The following is a 17,274-nucleotide window of genomic DNA, read 5'->3' on the forward strand; positions in this document are numbered from 1 at the left end:
ACCTTACTGTTGGGAGTTAAACCTCAGGTTTTGCACATTGATCACTTAGAAGCTCAAAGACTAAAATTTGAGTGGTGCCTGAAGTCGACCAAGGCACAGACTAGATCGAGTGTTAAACACACTCAAGATTCCACATACCAATCTGGCCAGAAGTAGCAAAATTATGTCACCAAAGAGGACCAGAGGTCTCTGCATCCACTTAAGGTAGTGCACATCACTTAGTGCGCGGCTTCTTTAAGGAGCGGTGCTCAGGGCGTGGTCGCAGCGCTCACGTGATCCCGAGCAGCTCTTTAAGCTTGCGGAAGCCGCCCAGCGGTCCAGGCGCCAGGATGGTGCGTCTGTACAACCTGCACCCTTTTGGGTCGCAGCAGGTAGTCCCTTGCCAGCGGGAGCCCGAGCAGGTCTGCTGCGGCGGGAGCGACGCGCTGTTCGTGGCTTCTGGCTGCAAGGTGGAGGCGTTTGCGGTTCAGGGCACAGAGCTGTGCCGGCAGCGCTGCTCCTTCTCCACGCTGGGCAGGGTGCTTTGCATGGCCTACAGCGAAGCCGGTGAGGAGCGGCTTTGGGGCGGGGTTCTGAGTAGGGAAGGGAGCGGTGCTTCTCGAGGCTGTCTACTGAGTGTCAGTGTGGGTTGGGCAGTTAAGTGCTGAAGTCGCTTTGTGTTGTTGTAGCAACCGCAGGTCGGGGGCTTGCCTAGTTTGCCTGAAGATTACTCAGATTGCTCAATCAGTCATTTCAGCACTTTGGAGGTAGAGACCTGAGGATCTGAAGTTTAAGGTCACCATCTGCTGTTTGAGTTCTGTTCTAGCCTAGGCTACAGGTAGAAGCAAAATAAAACAGACACCCCACGGAGATGGACCGCTGACTGATCCCCTCCACATCTTGAATTAAAGGCATGTGGCTCGGTTTCACTTATGCCAGACCCTTAAAAGATTAATGAAAGAAAACTTAAACCTGATTCAAGAGAAAGATATCCTGAAGTTCACAGGAGGATCGACCTCAGAAGTGATCTCAAATCATAGCCCGCCCTTTTACTCCTAAGTCACTCGTGGGTGATTTAAAAACCCTCACATTATAACCTGACCTTTAAAAGTTCTTAGATACACCGTGTGTGAGTGTGTATAAAACAAAGACATGGGCAGCATGTTTACACAATTCGCCCCATTCTTTCCAGGGGACATTTATTCTACAGTTTGAGGCAAGGATCGTTTTACAAGGTGTCTTTCTTGCCTTTCGTTTGTGTTGATTCCTGAGATCCTTGCATGACTTCCACCTGTGGGTAGGAATCATTTAGAAAGCATTAACAAAGATTCCCCGGTCACACCTGGAGAAGCAGTGTTCAGTTTCTCTGGAATAAAGCTGACATTGGAGTGTATCAAATGCTTGGCCCAGGTTGGGTCCTAATGACTTGAGCCACACTGCCCGGAGGAGGCTAGCGCTAAACCATGATAATCTCATTAATGAAACCTTGAAGAACAAAGATGCCTTTATAACCAAGCTGGCTGTGTTAAAGAACTTCAGGAATCATGTGGGATGGCATTAGTATCACGGGCCTTATAACTCAAAGGTAGCATTCAGTCCACAGTTGAACTTCAACTTCTGAGTGTAACTTGTATTAACCCATGCACGACTAAACATTAATAGGCTGACCCGAGGCTATGCCTATGCCCAGAAAACTTGACTTCGCCTTCTCCTTTGGTGCCTTTTTTACTTCTGAGTAAAAGTACCTGGGGATTTCTGGTCTCAGTGCCTCAGTCCCTCTCTGATCTTCCTTGTCAAAACCCCAGGATAATCTGTGCATTTCTATTTACTGTGAATGTCTTGTAGGCCTTCTTCCCAGACACAAGGCATTTTCTTTTTCTGTCAGGTCCAAAGGAGACCCCGAGTCCCAAACTCCAAAAGGCAGTCCAGGTATCCGGAAGTGAGCTCATCCAAGTCTGTAGGTGGATTTCTGGTGTTGAGCTAAAAGCCAGCATTCTTTCTGCAGGAGCCTGTGGGGTCAGTTCCTGTCTGTCAGGAGTCATTTCCCTCACCTCTGGCCAAAGGATCCATGGCTCTCCAGTCTACCCAGACCTGTGATGCCTCTCAGCATTCCAAGGTCCAGGCTAGCCCCAGGCCTCCCGCAGTCCCTAAAGGACCTGTTACATATTTCAGAGTCCGTGCTAGTGTCCCAGTCCTGCTCACCCCTCCCGATCTCCGTCAAGCTCATGAGCTCCCCTCCCCACAGCTGCTTGTTCTTCTAACCCCGTGGCCTGTTCCCCACCTTCTCACTGTTCCCTCCCCTTGCTGTTCTCACCGCACTGTTTTCTATCCCCTGCCCTCTTGGCCATGATAGCCCTGGCCATGTCTATTCAGCTGGCTATGTTTACATCTTTCTCTCTTGCTCTGGATTCTTCCAGATCCTCTGGCTGCTTCCCCCCCTCCCCCCCTCCCTCTCCCCCTCCCCCTCTCCCTCTCCCTCCCCTTCCTCCTTTCCATCTCCCTCTCTCCCTCCCCTCTCTCCCCCTCCCTCTCTCTCTCTCCCTCCCCTCCCTCTCTCTCCCTCCCCCTCCCTCTCTCCCTCTTCCCCTTCGCCCTCTCCCTTTCCCCCTCTGCCTCTCCCTCTCCTCCTCTCCCCCTCTGCCTCTCCCTCTCTCCCTCTCCCCCTCTGCCTCTCTCCCTCTCCCTCTCCCCCTCTGCCTCTCCCCCTCCCCCTCTCCCTCTCCCTCTTCCCCTCTTCCCCTCTTTCCCTCTCCCCCTCTCCCTCTCCCCCTCTCCCTCTCCCCGTCTCCCTCTCCCTCTCTTCCCCTCTCCCTCTCCCCTTCTCCCTCTCCCTTTCCCCCTCTTCCTCTCCCCCTACTTCTGCCTCTCCCTCTGCCCCTCCCTTCTCCCTCCCCCCAGGCATCTTCAATAAAACAAAGCCATTCATTCCCCTTTACTATACCATAGAGTGGTCTTATTGACAGTTTTACTTTGTGCACCCCCTTAGCATACACTTACTAATCAGCCAAATGCTGTTCTCCCTTTGTAAATTGGGGGCACTGAGTAAGTGAGCTGCAGGGTCCCTGTAACCAGATTTCAGTTCTCATGGTTTGAGAGGGTTCAGTCCACCACGGTGGGTAGGGCTCACGTCATGCAGAAGGTAAGGTAAAGCAGTAACCGGAAGGGACTAGGGCAAGATAGAGTTCCCAGATACCCCTCCTCGACAGTGACCTTTCTCACAGAAATTTCCTTCCTCTGGCCAGACTCCCTTCCACAGATCCCTACTGCACGAAAGTCTTCAAAATTTTAATTTGCTACTGGATTAGTGCATTCATTAGGTCAGAGCTCATGATTTAGACTTTTTTTTGGAATCATTCTTACAAGAATTACCCAGAGGTGCGTTCTTAGGTGTTTCTTAGTCCAATCAAGTTGAAATGATGAACCATTACAAGAGCCTTAGGGAGAAAGTAAGGGAATTTTAGATGGTGGGTTTTGAATTTTTAACATCACCAGGGATGGTAGAAATTGAATTTAGGCAGCATGTGTGATGTGAAGAGGACGGATAACTAAGAGACAGAGAGAGACCCAGTGGCAAGTGCAGTGGGGAAGACCTTCTGGCAGGACATGTGTTATGGGTATTTGTGGGTGGAGGGGCAGGACAGGCAAGGCCACATGGTGCACAAGTGTGCTGAACCAGCCCCGCCCCATATACAGAATGACATTTTTAGGTTAAATCCTCCCTTTAAAGGTTATATGGATCACTATAGAATTTTATTCCATTTCTAAATAGTTTGCAGACCAAGCATAAACCTTTGGCCCAGCTAGATCCCAGAGGATATGTAAGCTCATCATTTGTGTGTTGCCTTAGGCAAGTTGTTCTTATTGGCAGTCAGAGACTCAGCGTGCTGAACTGTAAAACAGGAAGCAAGAGGTTTTGTCTTGAAAGACTCTTGTAAGGATTTACAGAGAACTTTAAAGGCTTGATAAAGAGGCACGCCATAGCAAGTGCTACACAGCATTCACAGAACCAGTTGCCAATCTGAATACATCATACAGTACAATATGGATGTTACCTACAGCTTGCAGACGCATCAATTCATATGCGGACACTGTAGATACATGATTAAAAGCTTTTATTGTAACTAAACAAATATACCTAGTTTTAAATATCCCTTACTAACTTCCCTATGACACCAAAAATATAGGCAACAAAGGAATAGTAGATGAATTGGACATCATCAAAATTAAAGAGTATTTTGTGTATACATTCTACCAATTGGTGGAAAGAGCTGTCTGGAGGTTTTGAAAAAAAATTATAAATCATATATTTGATAAAGGACTGGTGTCAGAAATGCATAATGAATTGATTTGGTGATAGAAAACCACATTGATTTATTTTTTTAATGAGCAAGTGGAACTGGGGTATAGCAAAGTGGCGGAGCAATTGCTAGGCACACAGGATGCACTGGGTTTGGTTCCCAGCAGAGCATAGACGGCAAAAGACTTGAATAGACCTTTCTCTGAAGACAACGTGCAAATGTCCACAACACATGAAAAGATGTTCCAGATCACTAATCATCAGGGAAATGCAAATTAAAGTCACAAAGATATCCTCTTAGCCATAGTATAATTGTTATTTTTAAATTATCATAAAGAAGCTGGGAATGATGGTAGAATTATAAGCACTCCAGAGGCCAGGGCAGGAGGATCTTGGCAAGTTTGAAGACATCCTGGGCTAACAAGTGAGTATAAAGTGCACTTGATCTGTGACCCAAGGTAGAACAAATCTCCAAGTAATTATCTATGCTTATTTGTTATAGAATAAAGTATACTGGTTGTGTTAACTATTTGGCACATACTAATTGGGAAATATTTTTCCCTGTGAAATGAATTATTTTTATATTATGTAAACAGTGAATTACTCCAGCAGCTGCATTTCTTTGCCTCTGCTAGTCCCCAGTAGCCACAGAGAAGCGGATTTACTTCACCTGACAGTTAAATGGTCTATAAGAAGCCCTGTGCTGATCTGGCTCCCTCCCAACCCCTCCCATGATGCGTGTATATTATTATAGATCTGGCTCTTTGTGCTTCAGAGGTTTCTTCTCCTGGCTGTCTTCTTGGCCCCTCTCTTCTTCCTGCCTATCTGAATCTTCTCACCCTCTCTCTTACCCCTGGCTGGGACAAGCTTCCCACCCTATTCTCTCTTCTGCCCAGTCATTGGGTGTTGAGCATTTATGGACAAGGCAGAGAATAAATGGTAAGAATTGTTTACAGAGACTTGAGACAGGAGATTCTTGACCTAAGCATTACGATGCCAAGTCTGGATTGAAACAAGATATGAGGGCCGAGAAATCAGCCTTTGAATAACACAAGGACAACCGTCACACAGTCCACAAAACACGATTCCGATGTTTCCTTCTAACTTACTGGTTCTCTGTGAGCTTCACACTGTACACCACAGTCACACTCATCTGCCTGTCCCCTCATACCTGTGCTAATAGGAGAATTATTAAATATCTATGGCACATGTGCATAGGATATTTTATAGATATAACAGGTCGGTAGCCATGTGTCAGTCTGGAGGAAGGGTTTATTCATTGTTTAAATAATTACAGGCGTTTTTTGTTTTATGTTTATGCTATGCAGTTACTTGGATTCCAGCCCCACAATGTCCCAGAAAGCTACTAAGCTGCATGCTTGAGGCTGTTAATTCATAAAATAGATACAATAACAGGTACTATAGTTATAGCAAATCATTACAACAAAATGTGATTATTACGTTAAACATGAATTTAAAATTGTAGATTATTAAATAGATTTAGGGTGATAATACAAAGTAGACGAAAAGCCTTTCTGGAACCGATGTTTATATGAGAGGAAGTGTTTTGAAGGTCACACACCAGACTCTGTATGAACATTAGCTCTTAATGATGAGATTGAAAGGGGAGGTCTTTATGTTTTTATTTTGTATTTCACCATTTTGATTTCCACAACAAATGTTATTTTTATAGGGAAAACAACCTCATATAATCTCTAGTTAAAAGGAGATTAACTTGGATTTATATTATATTTGGTTATTTTTAGTTTTATCTTATTTTGAAGAGTTGTGTCTTTTCTAGGATGGGAAGGAAATGTCAGACATTAATTCTGTTAAATTCAGAGTTCCTTAATTCATATCCAAGTTTTGTAAGTTACACTAATATTACTGTAACTTAGTAGAGCTTCACTAGAACTATACATTTTCAACTGTGATTGATAGATGAAATGAAAATGAGTTGTCATAAGATACTAAGATGGGAAGAGACCATATTTCAGAATCTCTGTGGCTGATGCCACTTAAAAACTCACCTCACATGCTGTCACTTAGAGGTCAGCCGTGTTCCTTCTTTGAGTCAGTGATTCCTGTGTTATAGATTCCATTTTCAGGCAGCAGAATAAGCGGTTGAGTTTCTAATTCTAAGTTCCAAATGCAACCTTGCTTCCTTTTTCAGGAGACTATCTGGTAGCAATAGAAGAGAAAAACAAGACTATATTCCTGCGTGCTTATGTGAATTGGCGGAGTAAGAGGAGCGACAACTCCCGCGTGTGCATCCGGATGGTCGGCCACCAAGTGGAGGCGTCCTTCTGTGAAAGCTTTAGAGACCAGATGTCCATAATTGAAATGCCGATGTCTGAGGCCCCTTTGTGCATTTCCTGTTGCCCTGTGAAAGGAGATCTACTTGTTGGATGTACAAATAAGTTAGTCTTATTTACTCTGAAGTATGATATCATTAATGAGGAATTCTCAATGTTGAACTTTGAACGTTCGTTAATTATACACATAGGTAATATCACTCCTGTTGAAATCTCTTTTTGTGTTGGATATGTTGCCATCATGTCTGATTTAGAAGTCTTACTCCTAAAACTGGAGTCAGACCCTACACATGGAGAGAGAGATGACCACCACCCACAAGAAACCAGCAATCCACTGAAACACACGGAAGGTAAATGATGAATTTGACTTTCTAGTTTTAACTGTAGAGAAATCGCCTGTTTTGATAGTCTTTAAGGAAACCTGGTATCTATAGTGGCATGGCACAATTCTTATGGGCTTAGGTGTTTCTATGACCCTGGTTCTTGTTCTGTACTGTGTAAATATATTTCTACCGAATGGAGCGGCTGTTATTAGATGAGGGGTTGCTAAAGAGAAAACAGCTGCCATTCTTTTGTTGAGACAGGGTCCCAGCAGGGCGGTGGTGGCGCACCTGGTAATCCCAGCACCCTGGGAGGCAGAGAGGCAGGTGAATTCTGAGTTCGAGGCCAGCCTGGTCTCCAGAGTGACAGCCAGGGCTATACAGAGAAACCCTGTCTCGAAAAAACCAAATCCCAAACAAAACAAAAACAAACAAACATAAGGTCCCATTATGACCCTGGCCTCTCTTGAACTCACTTGATGCAGGCTCGGCTCAAACTTGGGATTTTCCTGTCTCAGGTTCCTGAGTGTAGTCGTCATAGTTGTGAGTCCCTGTGCCTGGCTTCCTGGACCACGTGGGTTCCTAGTCCTTGTTCGAATATTCAATATTTAATGACAGTTAATAATACTGGTTATTAGATGTTGCCCCCCCCCCAACCTTTTAAATTGACTATAAGCTAGAGGTTGTTTTTGAGAGGAGTAAACCTTAATTGAGATAATGCCTCTGTGATCGAGATCTCTAGGCAAACCCATGTAGTATTTTCTAACTATTGATGTGAGAGGGTCCAGCCCATTGAGGGTGGTGCAGTAGCCCTGAGCAGGTAGCCCTGGGTTGTGTAACAGCAGGCTGATTGAAGCCTCTGGGAAGAAGCCAGTAAGCCGCACTCCTCTATGGCCTCTGAATCAGCTCCGTCTCTGAGTTCCTGCACTAACTTTCCCAGTGATGGAGTGGGATTTGAGAATTCTAAACCAAAATAAACTGCAATCCTCCCCAAGTTGCCTTTTGGTCAATGTTTTGTCACGGCAGTGTAGACATAACTAAGGCATATACGTCTAATGTTCATTCTGGCAGATGGTAGCACTTATAGTTGCTAAATTCTTTTTTTTTTTTTTTTTTTTTTTTTAGTTGCTAAATTCTTAAATTTTATTTTTTAAGATGTCAGTAATGAAACTTCACAGCTTGAGTCAGAGGATTTCGTTATCTGCCTAAAACCCATGGAACTCCTTGGTGAGAAATGTGAGCAGTCTGGGATATCTGTTAAACTGGAGTCCACAGGATTGGAAGATGAGAAAGTAAAATATTTACGTGTGCAGCATCTACTGTATAGGTATGAGAGTCCCTTTTTATTCACGAGCTTCTAGCTTTTTCAAGCTGGCTCCAAATATATGGAAATTAGATCCCTTCCCTTTCTCTTCTTCAACCCACAGACGCTTTGCTCCGGATATTTCGTTCTATGTCTTGTCTGATAACGTCAAGTTACATTCCCTTCAGCTGCTACCCATCCACCACACCGGTAAGTACAGCTGAGCTGCAGGGTACAGAGGTTTGCAGGGCCCTGGGCTGGGAGGAAGACCCATGTGTAGACAGTAGATTTCCTCCTTCTGCTAAATCTTCCTGAGGAAAGGAAAATCATGTTGGCTATGAGAAGTGAAATGACCAGAAAAACTCATTTCTTTTCTTTTTTTCTTTTGAAATAGTCTATAGGCCCAGAAAAGGAAGTCTGTGAGCACTATTGGAGCAGAGGTCTGTCTCGTTCCAGCTGAGTGTCTGACAAGCTTTCCTAGGATGGCCTTGTAAGCAAGGTAGAAAAACTCGGTTTGAGTGTTATCCACTCAAATTATTCAGAATACTAGCTTTTAACCCTGCCACCCACTGCATTTACCTGGACACTTAAAAATATAGTGGGAGATATAGTGAAGTTGGTCAAGCACTTTTTTTTTATCATGAATAAAGCCTGATTGCTAGCACTGAATACACAGGTACGCACATGTGATCTTATCACGTGGGAGGTAGAGACAGGAGGGTCAGAAGTTCAAGGCCATCCTCTGACTACAAAGTGAGTTTCAGGCTAGCATGGGCTCTGTAAGACCTCGTCTTTTAAAAAAAACATGGTGGTGATTCTAATTTTGCCTTAATTGGCCTGTTTTGAACTTTGTCACCAGAGTCCTTAAGTGTTCACCAGAAGTGATGAACATTGTACTTGTTCATGGCCCGTTCAACATCTTCAAATGGTTTCTGGGAAGATGTAAATATTGTTGTAGTCGCATGTCTTTATAACATTTTTCAAGTAAATGCTTATTTAATAGCTATACTTGTGGACCATTGAGCTGAGTACTAAGCAAAGGCAGGCAACAGCTTGTACTTAGGAAGTTAGTTATCTAATGGTGAAAGCAGATACTCATCACTTACTAACAAAATTGAACACTGAAGTAGTGCTCTGTGGCAAACGAGCCCTGGTATACAAGCCTGTAGCAATAGACGCCCTGTAGAGAGAATATCTTATAGAATGTATGGATGCATCACCTGTCAATTAAAAAGCTTCTGGCTTAGGCAGGAAATAGAGGTGGGGCATCCAGAAGGAGAAAAGAATTCTGGGACAGAGCCAGGGGAGGGGCTCTGGAAAGGAGACAGGTGCATGGTACCTGAACACAGGAACTAGCTCGTGACAGAATGTAGGTTAAAATAAATGGGTTATCTTAAGCCGTGATTCTAGTCGGAGAAGAGCCTACATGTATGGCCAAGGTATTGTAAATATATTTTGAGTCTGTGTCTCATTTCTGGGAGCATGGGGGTGAGAGGAAGAATGAGGTCCCAACTTCATCGATCCCCCTGACTTTTTCTGGGGTCTAGGAAAGGCTGCTTCCTGAGGCAGGATCTGTAGGGTGAATTGTGCTGACTCTGGGATTGAGATAGCAGCTTCAGTGGAGGGAGGGGAGGAGAGGGTTGTTCCACATAGAGGAACCCACAACGTTCTCTCACGGGCACCGAATCTGTATTTGAGGAACCGAAAGAGCCAAGACCAGAGAGAGTAGAGAAACGAATGGGGTGTCCACGGGTGGACACGGCTCAAAGCCTGTCAGCTCTTTCATTCAGTGCACTACCCATACTGCTGGTATAGAAAGCCCTAACTGTCCACAGCCAGTGTGACCTAACCCTGGACTCACTGTGTCTCACCCCGACCTGCTGCTTTCTGTTCTCTAGTCACAGCAGGGTTTCTCTCTTCCTCAGATGTGCCAAGTGTCCTTTCCCACAAAACCTATTATTCCTTCTACTGAGGCTGAGAATGTACCAGCTCAAATGTCACCTTACACAGAGGACTTCCCTTGGTTCTCTCAGTTTTACTCACTTTTTATTTTTAAGTGTGTGTGTGTGTGTGTGTGTGTCTGTCTGTCTGTCTGTCTGACTGACTGTCTGACTGTGGCCTTGGCATGTGAGTGTGTTGCTGTCAGAGGCCAATGAAGACGTTACAGATGCTTGTGAGCCATCCAACTTGGGTGCTGGGAACTGAACTCAGGCCCTCTGAAGAGCATCAAGAACTTTTATCTGCTGAGCCCAGGTTTAGGCCCTGTGCTCTCTCTGTTTAAAATCTTTCTTCTCCACATTGGAGTTTGTTTGTCCCCTGCCCCGGGCCCCATCATTAGGAATGTGAGGGCTCTGTGAAAGAATTCACCTTGTTTTTGGAATGGCCAGAACCTCTGCAGCAGTACTGCATGCAGCAGGTACCTTGGGAGTATTGATTGAAAAGCTGAATAACTATAGGTGCGTGGTTTATATTTGAGCTGAGTCCAGGATGGGGTGCGTAGATATTTTAGAGGATGAAGAATTTTGCAAGGTATTGCATAAGAGGAACCAACATATGTAAGCTATAACATTATCATATGCTTAGAGATTAGTGGCTACTTCTGTTTAGCAAGAGCTCAGATATGTCCTAGAAAGACAAAAAAAAAAAAAAAATGTAGTTGGTGTTGGGCTAGTTGTGGAAAGTGCAGAATTGAACTTTCAGTATCAATGGGGATCATAGGAGGAGGATCTGAGACAGGGTTTCTCTGTAGTCCTGTCTGTTCTGGAAGTCGCTCTGTAGACCAACCTGGCCTCAAACTCAGAGATCTGCGGCCTCTGCCTCCCAATCACTAGGATTAAAGGCATGCGCCACCCCTCCCAGCAGAAGAAGACTTTTTAAAAAGAACTTTGATTATGAAAACTTTTTAAATTCATTTAGATGGTGAGACAGTAGTACCACAGATCCCCTCCCCCCAATCTCTAGCTCGGCATGGCAGTAAGTACCCGGCTGCATTCCTGGTTATTTTGATGAATAGCTTAACATCTGTACCGTCTTTCTATAAATATGTCTCTAAACAGAATCTAATATTCTACTTTAAGGAGTTAAAAATACTTTCTCACGTACCCATTCTGTGGTTTCATAAGGTATCTTTTCAGGGTGCACTTTTCCCTGATTCTCAACTTTTTTTTCCTATAATACATTTGTTTGAAGGAATTACATCAACAAGTTAGAATTATGAATCTCAATTGATTTCTGTATCTTGTGGGACTAGCTTTCTCGTTTTGCAATTGATGTAGCAAGAAACTAAACTGGGCGTTTACTGTAAAGCTTCCTGTAGTCGGAACATGACTGCTGATGGAGTTTATCAGGTTCCTGTATTTCCCTGTCAGTTAGCCGTTAGTTCACAGTTCCTCTCAGTACATTATTAACCGTAAGTGGCCCTTAAGCATTTGAAGTATACTTAATTGAAATTGATATATACTTTAAGTGTAAGCCACACACTAGATTTTGCATGTTTAGTACAAAAATAAAAAAAAAATCTTAGTTTTTTTTGTTTATTGTTTGTTGAAATGGCAGTGCTTTAGATATACTGGATTACTGAGTAATATTATTAAAATTGTTCTGTTCCAGCAGTGGGTTGATTATGTTTTTATTGACCATGTTGATGCAGACTCATGCTTCATCTGGGTATTATTATTATTTGTTGTACAAGTAGTTTTGCTGTCTCTTGGAAAGCCTGTGTTCCCTGATGGACACTCTAATATTAATAACCCTTGAAGAGCATGACTTGCTGTTAGTTCTTGTAAACTGGGGCTTTCCTAATTACCTCCTCCCGTAACATTTCTTACTGTCCGCTTCCCCTGAGCGCCTCCGTGGTCCTTGTATGATACAGTACAGTCCGCAGCGGAAAGTCATCAGTGACTCCTTTGTTTATGGCTTCACGGCATGTCTGGCTTGCATTTTTTCCAATGCAGGCATTCATCCCGATGAAAAAGATTTGTCTCAGAAAAAAGAGGTGCCGAGTCTCTTCTGTTTCTTCTCGTTACCTCATGTGGGCTACCTGTACATGGTTGTGAAGTCTGTTGAGCTAATGTCAGTCTATTGGTACCCTGAGAAGTCTCGGCAAGCCGTGCTCACACCACAGTTCTTGCATGTCATCACAAGGTATGTGTCGCCGGCCCCAGTGTTGCTCATGGGCCTTGGACTGACAAAAGAAAAAGCTGAAGTCTTTGAGGATTTTATGTCACGGAGCTCTGAAAATTATTGAGTTAAGGTGTCTTACAGTGTAAAGATTTAAGCTCTGGCTTTGCCACTGGGGTGCTCTGTCTGATTGCTTGGATGGCCTTGTAAAATCTAGAGTGCTCTCTGAAACCTTTCAGAGAGGAACAAGGAGGAGGAGACAGCTGAGCACCTCCTTAGAGTCGCTTTCGTGCCTCCTGTCAGTGTGAACTGAATTATTTTATAGTGTTTTAGAACTCACAACCGCTAGAACAGCCTGATTCTATTTCTCAATAATAAGGCTGGAGAAGCAGCCAAAGGGAGGTTGAAATTCGCCATTATGTGACCAGTAGGTAACAGGTGTTTTAGGGTGTCCTGGCTTTGGCATGCCGGAGGATAAACTGATTTCATTTTTTTTTTTATTCGATATATTTTTTATTTACATTTCAGATGATTTCCCCTTTTCTGGCTCCCACTCCCGAAAGTCCCATAAGCCTTCTTCCCTCCCCCTGTTCTCCCACCCACCCCTTCCCACTTCCCTGTTCTGGTATTGCCCTATACTGCTGCACTGAGTCTTTCCAGAACCAGGGGCCACTCCTCCATTCTTCTTGTACCTCATTTGATGTGTGGATTATGTTCTGGGTATTCAAAGTTTCTAGGCTAATATCCACTTATCAGTGAGTGCATACCATGATTGATCTTTTGAGATTGGGTTACCTCACTTAGGATGATGTTCTCCAGCTCCATCCATTTGTCTAAGAATTTCATGAATTCATTGTCTCTAATGGCTGAATAGTACTCCATTGTGTATATATACCACATTTTTTGTATCCATTCCTCCATTGAGGGACATCTGGGTTCTTTCCAGCTTCTGGCTATTATAAATAGGGCTGAACATAGTGGAGCGTGTATCCTTATTACATGCTGGGAATCCTCTGGTAAATGCCCAGCTCAACATCATTAGTCATTAGGGAAATGCAAATGAAAACAACCCTGAGATTTCACCTCACACCAGTCAGAATGGCTAAGATTAAAAACTCAGGAGACAGCAGGTGTTGGTGAGGATGTGGAGAAAGAGGAGCACTCCTCCACTGCTGGTGGGATTGCAAGATGGTACAACCACTCTGGAAATCAGTCTGGCGGTTCCTCAGAAAACTGGGCACATCATTTCCGGAGGATAAACTGATTTCTTAAGCAGGAGTTTGAGGTCATTTTGGTTTTTTTTTTTTTTTGTGGTAGTGTTGATTTTGATTCTGTTTCTTGTATTTTGTGACTAGATTATTTGAGGGATTGCCCTGAACCCTCTGACAGCAACCATGTCAACTTCTTAAAGCAGCAGTAGAAGAGAAGGCCAGAGTCACATTTAAAAAGCACACATACCAGCAGATGTGTGGTTAGATTCTATGCTGTACTAAGTGTTCTGGGAAGAGGGAAATTACTTCAGATAGGTGGATGGATTCTGAAGCTAGACCTAGAAGATAAAGTTGGGATGTATAAAGAGATAATCATTATTGGTAGAGGGAAGATGATAAATACTATAATGCAGGTTTTCAGAATTGTCCAAATAGTTAATTGCATAGAACTATGATTTTTATGTTGTTTTAAATTGGCGGTTGTATCCGAATTTCCAGTGGCTGCTAAGCTACGAGTGTATTTTAAACAGTTGAGAGACCGCTTTGGGAGTCCGATACCCACTTTTACCCAGACTTCCTTCCCCTACTGCTTTCTGATATAAGGAAAAATGCTCACAGTGGGAGTTATGTCAGAACATGTCCAAAATGGAGCTCTATGAGGAGAATTCTGAGTGCTTATAAGAAAACACAAGCAAAGTCTTGTGACCTGTTTCTTGTAAACTTGGGTTTATTCTTGGAATGTACTTCCACGCCCCTCCCAGGTGGGGATTTGCTTCGGATTATCTTGCTACTGTTATTCAGAGTATTTACAGCCTGAACTAATATGACCCTTGCTTAACCTTCAGAATATAGATTGTCTGATGCTCTGCATATAGTCGGTTATTGCATTTTGTTCAGTCCTCCTTCTGGTTAGACTCCATTGTGCCAGGTCCTCTGAGCGGTGACAGGAGTGTTTCCTGATACCTCATCTTCCCACTCTTCATATTTGTGTGCAGCGATCATCTTTGAATATGAGGAAGCTAAAAATAAACCCGTGATGTGACTCTTGCTAGAGAGCTCATGTCAGGTTTTGCTAGTCAAGCTGAGGAAGGTTTTTCCTTTCTCTTCTGGAACACTGATATCAGCCATGATGAGTTCATTATGAGTTCATCGTCTATAAATAGGCGGTTGGAGTGGCCCATGACGGTATGAAGGGACTGGATAGAGGGCAGTGGGTCTGATAGGCTAATTCAGAAAGAAAACCAAAAAGATCAGGGTTTTAAGTGTGTGTGTGTGTGTGTGTGTGTGTGTGTGTAGTTTTGATGGTCTTGGTACTCAACCACTTAGCCTAGACTGACTTTGAAGTTATAACAGCCTTCTTGCCTCAGGTTTCTTAATGCTGGAATTACCAGTTTGTGCCACTGTGCCTGGCTTAAGCCAGCTTTTTATAAAATAATGCTGGCTATTGTAATTTGAGGCACAGGGGCAATCTGGTTTAGACTACTAAGTTTGAAGTGCTTATCAAGAGAACAAGTTAAGTGGATCTGTAGATAAGAATGGAGAAGAAAATCAATAGATATTTATGTCCAGAAAGCAGAAGTTACCTTCAAAATAGTCAAAGCCCCTGGAGACCTCAACTCTGATGAAGATTATGTTTAAATAGAAAAAGAAGGAAGACAATGATTTTCTAAAATGCTATTTTGAGTGTTTAGTGTGTATGTATGTGCACCATTGTATAATATGTTCATGCCAGCTGTCCACAGAAGCTACAAGAGCAGGTCTGATCTCCTTGCACTGAGATTGTGGATGGTTTCGAGCCACTGTGTGTATGCTGGGAACCAAACCCAGGTCCTCTCCAAGAACAGCAACTGTTTCTAACCACTGAGCTATCTCTCCAGTCCCAAGAAAAAGCTCTTTTAAGGTATACTGTCATCTCTCAGAAACTAAGGAAGTGGAGGGAGAATAGAGGCATAGAAATACTCATTTCCAACTCATGTGCAAAAAGGCTTTCCATTTTTCCTTCATCTGATTATGTACATGGATAGTACAGTGAGAAAAGAGTGAGAATACTTGCATTTGTACAGTATGTCACTTCTCTTGTCATCACTGTGACAAATGGCCCTCGGGAGTAACTTGAAGAGGGAGGATTGATTAGGCTCCTGGTTTTAGAGATATCAGTGAATTTTGGTGAGGAATGTGTAGCTGAGAAGAGCCTTTTGCATCACAGCTGATGGGAATCAGAAAAAGAACTTCTGGTGCTCAGGGAACATCATTCTCACCTGTCCCTTTTATTCTCTCTGGGTCCCCATAAAGCTCCTGTGGGCTTTGAGGTTTCCAAAGACATGGGCAATTCCCAGTGTTCTCTGTCTCACTGTCGTGGATTAAGATGTGAGCTCCCAGATGTTCCTGCTTTCTGCTACCATGAACTCTCATTCTCTGAAACCATAAACCAAATTAAACTTGTCCGTTTGTTTGTTTGTTTGTTTAGGTTTTTTGAGACAGGATGTCTCTATGCAGTCTTGGCTGTCCTGGAACTTGCTCTATAGACCAGGATATCTCAAACTCTTAGAGACCTGTCTGCCTCTGCCTCCCGAGTGCTGGGATTAAATGCATGTGTTACCACTGCCCAGCTAAACTCTCTTTTATAAGTTACCTTGGTCCTGGTGTTTTCTCACAGCAATAGAAAAGTAGCTAAGACAGACATCTTGAATATATACTCTTTATTTCTTTTGTATTTGGTTCAGCAATCCAGTAGCCGCAAACAAGCAGGATTTTGCTGGTGAAAGCAAGTCAGAGCTTCCTGCCTGTCATAGTTCAGGTCCATTGCTCTGAAGAGTCACCATGACCAAGGCAACTCTTACAAAGGCAAACCTTTAATGAGGTTAAGAGGGAGCTGGCTTACAGGTTCAGAGGCTTAGTCCATTGTCATCATGGTGGACAGCACGGCAGTGTGCAGGCAGACATGGTGCTGGAGGAGCCCAGAGATCAAGATCCAGAAGCCATGGAGGATCTATCTTCCCCTCTGGGCGGAGCTTGAGTCTTGGACCTCATAGCACATCCCCTGCAGTGACACCTTTCCTCCAGCTCAGCCACACGTATTCTAACGAGGACACACCTCCTAATGGTGTCACTCCCTGTGGGCAGGGCATTCAAACCTGTGAGTCTGCAAACCTATTCAAACCACCACACTCCCCTTTGCCCCTAGCAGCTAATGATCCTTGACCATTGTATCCTAGCTGTCCCACCGTCACTCTCTCCCAAAGATGGTGCCTGTCTGTGCCCCACCTTCTCAGTCTCACTTTCCATCACAACACTTTCTCTGGTGTTGACTAGTAAATGCTGCTGCTGGCGTGATAGTCTCTGTGATGGCTTCAGACATGACTTCCTTTAAGGTGGGAAAAGCTCTTAACAGTGGCATGAGATGGAAGTGGTATCACTGAGAGCCAGCCTGGCTGTATGCCCTGTCATATGAGGTACAGAGAGAGCACTACTGTGTAGACACCGCTACTTGTAGTTTTTAGTTGTTCTGGAACTTACTGTGCTGATCAGCTGGCCTCAAACTCACAGAGATCCAACCGGCCCCTGCCTCCGGGATGTTAAAAGGTATGCACCACTACATCAGCCTCTCCCTAGTTTTAAAGAGCTCATGCTCATGTTTACTTCTCCAAGTTCCTAATTCATTTTCACGATGGATCTGGTACTAAATACTAAGTAAATACATTTCTAACCAATATTGATATTGAGAAAACCA

At 43.8% G+C, this 17,274-nt stretch overlaps 1 protein-coding gene across 3 annotated transcripts in view; it reads left to right on the forward strand.

Annotated features, from left to right (window-relative positions):
* Positions 1-285: 285 nt before the first annotated feature.
* Positions 286-17,274, forward strand: part of Hps3 (HPS3 biogenesis of lysosomal organelles complex 2 subunit 1) — a 44,056-nt gene continuing 27,067 nt past the window's right edge. For 2 of the 3 annotated variants that reach the window (XR_007977556.1, XM_052180757.1), the window contains exons 1-6: positions 286-546; positions 6,450-6,941; positions 8,067-8,238; positions 8,339-8,424; positions 11,131-11,187; positions 12,168-12,357. Coding sequence is in view for 2 of the 3 variants with exons in the window: in XM_052180757.1 (XP_052036717.1) it covers positions 330-546; positions 6,450-6,941; positions 8,067-8,238; positions 8,339-8,424; positions 11,131-11,187; positions 12,168-12,357 (1,214 nt within the window). In the remaining variant the exon portion in view is untranslated. The remainder of the gene's footprint in view (positions 547-6,449; positions 6,942-8,066; positions 8,239-8,338; positions 8,425-11,130; positions 11,188-12,167; positions 12,358-17,274) is intronic. The other variant, XM_052180758.1, reaches the window with a different exon arrangement.

The sequence above is a fragment of the Apodemus sylvaticus genome, chromosome 4, assembly GCF_947179515.1.
Source record: "Apodemus sylvaticus chromosome 4, mApoSyl1.1, whole genome shotgun sequence".
Taxonomy (NCBI): Eukaryota; Metazoa; Chordata; class Mammalia; order Rodentia; family Muridae; genus Apodemus; species Apodemus sylvaticus.